At 36.5% G+C, this 7,668-nt stretch overlaps 1 protein-coding gene across 1 annotated transcript in view; it reads right to left on the bottom strand.

Moving 5' to 3' along the window:
• Positions 1–303: 303 nt before the first annotated feature.
• loxl1 (lysyl oxidase-like 1) overlaps positions 304–7,668 on the bottom strand; it is a 14,558-nt gene continuing 7,193 nt past the window's right edge. The window contains exons 4-6 of the mRNA XM_037697556.1: positions 1,020–1,176; positions 766–861; positions 304–423 (exon numbers count right to left, since the gene is read on the bottom strand). Coding sequence (XP_037553484.1) covers positions 304–423; positions 766–861; positions 1,020–1,176 — 373 coding nt within the window. The remainder of the gene's footprint in view (positions 424–765; positions 862–1,019; positions 1,177–7,668) is intronic.

Here is a 7,668-nt window from a genome sequence, read left to right on the forward strand (position 1 = left end):
ACAGAACTCTAGATCTCTACAAAGCTAATTGAACAAATCATTCTAAAGAGACTAATCAGAGCTTTATCACATTCATGCCTCGATGGGACACACATCAGAGGCAACTAAGGGTTCAGTGTCTTGCCCAGGGACACTTTGGCACGTGACTGCTGGTGGATTCGAACTCCCCCAACTCTTGCATTGGAGGACGACTGCTCTAACCACTCAGCCACAGCTGCCCTTGTAAATGTACTAAACTATTCCCCAATGTCCCAAGAATTCATTTGGAATTTTGACATTAAAAAAACACACATTTTGTATAACTTACTGAGCCAGCTTGCAGTTGTTTGTCGTAACAACTCGTCCTGTGTAATGAATGTTACACCGAACCACGTTGTTGGTGTAGTCAGACTCGAGCACCAAAAATTTGGGATTAACCTGAAGCTGTAGATACAAGAAGGAGGCATATTTTTAAATTCAACAAAACCTAAAACTTCAACAATTAAAGGGCGTAAATCGGAGCTGATAAAAAAAATAAAAAATAAAAACCTCTGAAAATGTATGTATTTTGTGATCATGTTGGTTTTGACAAAATACTGTATGTGTAAAAATAAAAGTACACCAACCTACAACCTTTAAAACTTTCACCATAAGAAACAAAAACTTTTTAAAATGGATCTATTTGTTATGATGGCCTTGACCCTCTCTTATTCTCATGAATTGTAAACTTGCGCTGTTCACAAACTGTCCTTGTCCAAACACATCTGATTCTCAATAGAGTCTCACCTTTAGTATGTAGTTTCCAGGTTTCACATCCGTGATATCGATCCACTGGCAGTCAATATCAGCATTGTATGTATCGTAGCAGCCTGGACTCAGACCCTGCAGATACAGAGAGGAGAGAAGCTCGTAAGGAATACTGATCCAAGTGAGATACAGTGGATACAGAGCAAAAGATCAACAGAATTATAGCTTCAATTTTTAACAGACTTTTTTTTGTAATTGTGTATTCTATAATATCAGGGTTGTTTGCACTATACCTGAGTGTGAGCAGTGCAGGCGTAACGCTTCAGGTGTCCAAAATCACAGGTGGTGTCCTCCAGACAGAAGCTGGCCTTGTGTCCCTCTGCCACTTTACGACCAGTACTGACCTCCAGCAGATCGTAATGGCTGAACTCATCCATACTGTGATAATGCCTGTCAGAGCAAACATAAACACAAGATATCGTTGTGGTTAAGCAACCTCTTGGTGAGCGACTAAAGCTATTATCTTATTTTAATGTAGCCTGCTACAATGCATCAAAGTCAGAAACTGTAAGATTATAAACAAATTCAAGGTACTATTTAATAGCAAAACATATTAGTGTTGTTTCAATTTCAAACAAACATTAAAAAAAAGAGATAGTGAATTTATAACTGAAGTACATTATACTGAAATGCTGAATAAAACCTGCTGACCTCAGCTGTTAACTTTTTTTTGTTAGTGATGCTGTACTTTGACTGAACAACATCATGTCTGCTTAGTTGATAATGGATATTAATTACTGGTTATAAAAAAAAAAAGTATTGCTGGGAAAGAGAATGACCACTCTAATGACGTATGAATTTTGTTAATTAGGTTGTACCAGTCAAGAAGATCAGAGCTGTTTGTGTGTCAGTTTCTATGTATGTACGTGTGAGTGCATGTGTGTGTTTGGGGGATGGGGGGGTGGGGGGGGGGGTCTTCAAGCATGGGAATGCTGTTGTCTGTACGTGGGCAGAACGTATGTGTGCTTGTTGTAGTGTGTTTATTACTCTGTGTGTTTGCACAGCTGTAGCAGCTTAGGCAAGCCTGGATACACAAGGCCACTGAGCAACTCAACTGAACCATGATGTGAACAATCGAGTGACTCTTGGTGAGAGACTGAGTCAATGAGCTGGTCCATTTGAAATCATCTGCAGTGTTAACTGCTGTGTGCTTTGGTGCTCTCCCAAGTATCAAAGTGACCCCCAGGTTGCTTTTCACTTTTTCCACCCTGCTGTGCTCATAATTACAGTACATGCTGGCAAGTGCATATTAGCACAAAAAAACGATGACAGCATAATTCCATGGTGAGGAGGAAAGGTCTATTTTAGGTCACTATTTTGATGTATTTATGCATAATAATTAAAATAACAGTCCTTTTTTCTGAGCTTATGTATGTGTCAGAATCCGATCCCATAATAAAACACAAAAAGTCATCAGACACCTGCACTCTCCTGATGGCTCACCAGCAGATGCCAGGAGACAAAAACAGCAACGTGATTTTCAATTATAGGAAAACGTAATATTTTATTACTTTATGAAACCAAAATGTAAATTTATTGTTTTACTTGACTGGAATGAATGGAATTTAGTGAAATATTTTGTTTGTTTGAGTTTAACTTTATTGAACACAGTAAGAATAAACAAAGTTATATAAAAAGAAAATGCATTTAAAACAAAAGCAAACAGAAAAAAACAACAGTAGTAAATTATACTGTATTTACACATTCAAAGGAGTGGGTAGATAGAAGTATAAACTTATTGTTACGCCCACACATCTTACATCTATAGCATCGTCCAATAATTTACTATTCATGGTAACTTGGTTATAACATTCTTTTTTAGTTAGTATTTTATATATCCATATTTATAACCGGTTCAGTGCATTCATATTTGCATGCCATTATGATCAATATATTTTTTAACATGTTAAAATTCTTTCTAGATCAATATACCATAATGCAGTAGTAAATGATAAAACCCCTAATTGTTAACACTGATAATAGCAATAATAATAGTCATTATTTCCCATATTGATATGCAGTGATGACCATCTTCTTGAAAGACATTTGAAACAGTTTCATGTTTGGACATTGCTTGATTTCCATGCTTAAACCATACCGCAGCTTCACCCCACGTACAGATATACAAAAGCTTTTTTCTTGTGGTTCTGAATTTTAAAGTTTTAAATTCACCTTTTCCCATTAAATTATAAAGTCCTTCCTGTTTTGAGAAAAGCTTTTGAATGTTTTCTGGTAAAAAAAATATTTTTTGCTTTAAACAAGATAATAGCTGTTTGTTTGGTTGCAATTGCGGCTGAATAATTTGACTGATTCAAATGTGATTGCACAATAACACAACACAGACAGACAGACAGACAGACGAGACTTGTTGATCAAGAAGTGTGATAAAAACGAGCAAACAAACAAACAAAAACAAAAAACAGACAAAGCTAAGGTAGCAGGACATTACAGTATTTAGTACTCTTTGACAAGACAAAGGTACCATATTTTTAGGCCCATAAGTCACAGTTTTTTGCATAATTTACATGCCCTGTTACTTATAGGCTGAAGCGAATTATTTATGGATTTGTCCCCCATATTTATAAACCATTTTTTGGCTGAGATATGACCGTTTTCATTTATTCTGACTGAAAAAAAAAAAAAAGAGCAGTACCATTTTCAGCCACTTGATGGCAGCAGAGTGTAATAGATATGTGGAATGCTGTTGTATCTTGTAATAGGTAAACGTGGCTATAATGACAAATGCAAAACGGTTCAAGACAAAAACAACAGGACTTTATTTATTATATTTTATACTTTCTTGTTTTTTTTATTGAACTTTTTTTAATTTACCATGTCCTGGATGACTGAGAATCTTCATCAGCTATTAATGACTTAATTGGCCTGCCATACCCTCCCCACCTTCATTCTGCTTGTTGTTTGGAACTGACAAAACAGCTGCAGTGCGCCGGCGAAATGCAGCTGTTTTGACCATTAAAATGCATTTATTAAGTAAATATTAGACTGAGACACACCGTTGCTATAATTTTGAGCAAACAAATAATTGTTTAGGTGTTTATCTTGTTAAATTTGCACAGCGACTCGTTGCGTGCACACATTTACTTCCACGTATCGGGTTTATAAATACAACTGATTTGGTTAATCCCATTGAGCCTCAGGGGCTCATTTACAAGACAGACCTGACTTCTTAACAAAGAGTGATGACAACATTAGACAGTCATAAATTAGACATAGGTATACAAATTCAAGTTTCTCTTTTTTATATATATACAAATACAGCTGATTTGACCATTCCAGTGCATTTATTAAGCAAATGTTAGATTGATACACACATTCAATATAATTTTGAGCAAACAAATAATTGTTTTGAGGCGTTTATCTTTTTAAGTTTGCACAGCGACTGGTCGCGTGCACACGTTTACTTTCGTGTATCGGGTTTTGACATACAGCTGATTTGATCCTCAAAGTGCATTTATTAAGAAAACGTTACATTGAGACACACATTTACTATAATTTCGAGCAAACAAATGATTTTTTTTAAGTGTTAATCTTGTTAAGTTCTTGTTAAAGTCCTCTCATGCACGCTCTTGCGGCCACCATTTGGCAGTCCATCGGTACATTTCTGGGTTTGGCCCACATTTCCGGGTTGTCAACGGTGACACGTAACAAACGTGGTGCATCAGTGGTGATGCATAATAGATGTGACGTATACGCCAAAGCGATATATTTATTGATTTTTCCACTTTATTAGACAAATATGGACTGATGCGACTTATAGGGCGGAGCAACGTGTATAATGGAAATTACGGTATATTACCTTAAAAGCTAAACCAATCCAAGACCACAGACAGTGCATTGACTTGAACAGGTCATTTGACAATTTACTGAGGAACCAAGGAGTATACTGGGAGGGGTGAATGGTGACTTAAAAAAGTTGAGTTGACCAAGGACAAACACAAGGTGGTAAAATGAAGAGCTGAAGAATTTAACAGAGGGAAAACAAAGAAATAAATAAATCCATAGATTATTTTACAAACATTCTAATTTTGTGGAGTTTGCATGTTGTCTCCATGCGTATGTGAGTTTTCTCTGGGTACTCCGGTTTCCTCCCACAGACCAAAAACATGCATGTTAGGCTAACTGGTAACTCTAAATTGTCCCTCATGAGTGAGAGAGTGAATGGATGTTTGTCTCGTTTGTCTCTATGGGGCCCTGGGATGGATTTGCGACCTTTGCAAGGTATACCCCATCTCTTACACAAAGAAGAAGGGGATAAAACAATGGAGGGATGCACCAGTATATTATTTTCGTGGACTGAAAAAAAATAAATAAATACTTGATCTACTCTAACAAATATTGTATTGTATAAAAAGTCTAAGTATACTGAGAAGATACAGAAAAACAAGCAAAGGTCAATTTGTAATCATGAATAAATTTAACATAAGGACTAACCCATCGTCCAGGTCTGTTTCCTTTTTTTTCTTATAGTTGCTTTAAAAGGTGTTGATTTTAATTATACAGGGTGTGGTACAATAAGCAGTAGATCTTTCATGGTCAGACAAAGTCGGACTATAAAATATGGCCCTTTTGCCTTACGTCATGGTGCATGTTTCAACACAGGAACAGTCTTTACTGGAAAAGTCATTAAAGGTTGACGCATGACTGAAAGGGGAAAGTGGGCACTTTCCACTGATGGAGGAAATGACCATTCAAGAGCCCATATGTGCCATAGAAATAGCATAACTGAGAGCTGTTCTCAGGTTAAAAACCTAGTCAGTGCTGTCAGAGGCTAAACACATATGTCATTGTGTCTTTAGGCATATTTTTAAGTTAATGTCTCGATCTTGCTTTGATGATATAAAATGCATGACTGTCTGTGTCCAATGTTCACATTAAAATAAGCATTTGTTGGTGCAAACATTTATATTTTTGTTTCTGAGCATCTGAAAGACTACTAGAATTTTGTTTGTTTTCGAGAAACAAAACTACTTTTCAAATGCTGCCTTGAAATTATAATTGAAAATATATGTGTAAGTGTGTGTATGATTGTGAAACATAGAGAAAGAGTATTTGAAAGTGGAATGGCCACTTATAGCCAAGACCTTCCCACACAAAGTCTAAGGGTCTGCCTCCTTGGATTCTGGACCTCTTCACTATGTAAGCTACTGAGAATGTAGACTTGGAGGGACACAGAGGAGACTTAACAAGAACTGCTTGCAAACGTCATGTACGAAGCATTACATTTCATATGCATAGTTGTGAGTCATTTTCCACTTGTTGCAACAAACATCTGAAAGTAAAGGTCTCACTGTTCATATAAAACAGATGCATCAGTAGGTTATTTGAAAATTGCTTCCATATGGCTTAACATTTTTCTTCAAAAACATTAGATAAAGACAAACGGATCTTGTGAAACTGCTTACACATATATTGACATTTATCAAAATTATATTTAGGTAAGAGGGGGGAAAGTGCTAAAAATGACATTTAATACCTTTTAATATTATCATAAAATGACAAGAAACCTAAGCTTTATGTGGAATTCTCATGTCCCTTGTGTTACAAAAAAAACATACAAAATTCCAATATTCCTCAGAGTGCAATACTCAGGAGGGTTCTGCTACCTTCTGATGGGTTGATATCCCAATGCAAATGATTGTGGAAAGTGTCATGAAAAGCAAAACTACCAGCTACATAGCTTACTTGACAAAAATGTAGGACAGGAAAGTTTATTGTGAGAATCTGGGCTAGAGCTTCTCTGCCCCTAAAGAGATTTTCTTTGTAACCAAACACTCTGTCCCAGAAACCCATATCTGAGCCACCATACTTTAGCTGCTGTATGATCTGGTGTGACAGATTGACAGGAAAAATGGATTGATTTATGATTCTGATCACACAGCCAATGGAATGACTGCCTTGGCGTTTTGCCTCCTGGGAACTGCTGTGTGCATGTAGACTGATGTCAGACAGCAACAACAGTGCCAATCTCTTATCGGCCAGTCAACATTCCTTTGAGATGAGAACAGTAAAGGAGAGCCTGGATCTAGCATCGGACAGTGGACTTGCTGGAAATCAGATAAAAGCAAAGCTATACTGAATGTAATGTCAAACTATCATCTCCTCGGTGACCAGAAAACTGAAAGATATACAGTATGTACTTGCTTGGTCAGTAAGGGCAGACGGAGCAATGCGATTTTCACATTATTTGTCCTGCACTGAACAACATGGTCATGGTGGACTCAGTTGGATACACAGACCTGCAACTATTAATATTGTCTCTGTACCTCTGCAGCATTTTAGACACCAATTTACTGTTTTAATCATAGTTCAAAGAGCAAACATATACAATTTTGTAGCTGGGTTTAGGTTATCATGTCAACATGGTTGACTTTATTTGATACAAAATAGCAAAGCAATTTGAATTTTAAATATTGCTCCATTTTGAGTTAGTGGCTGGTCTTTTGTCCATAGGAAAGACAACTGAAGAATAATGATAGTTATTAAATACCACCCACTGCCAAAAGTAAAAGGGCAATAATATACATTGTAATGTAGAAAAGCAGTCAAGAGCTAAGTTGTCTATGGGCATAAATGGGTCCGAATATAAAAATAACATTCTTAACCATGGCTACATTTTGAAATTAGATATTGTTAATGTAAAACAAACAAAAAGTTCAAATTCAATTCAAATTCAAAAATACTTTATTACAATGCATTTAAATCAGCCTTCTTCTCGGTCTCCCAAAAGACATAAATGTATAAATAAGAATATAAGAACGATCGTCTGTTTGTCTGTCTGTCTGTCTGACTGTCTGTCTGTCTGTCTGTCTGTCTGTCTGTCTGTCTATCTACTGTGTGTGTGTGTGTGTGTGTGTGGGGGGG

This window comes from Nematolebias whitei, chromosome 2 (genome assembly GCF_014905685.2).
Source record: "Nematolebias whitei isolate Nwh7 chromosome 2, NemWhi1, whole genome shotgun sequence".
NCBI classification, from domain to species: Eukaryota; Metazoa; Chordata; class Actinopteri; order Cyprinodontiformes; family Rivulidae; genus Nematolebias; species Nematolebias whitei.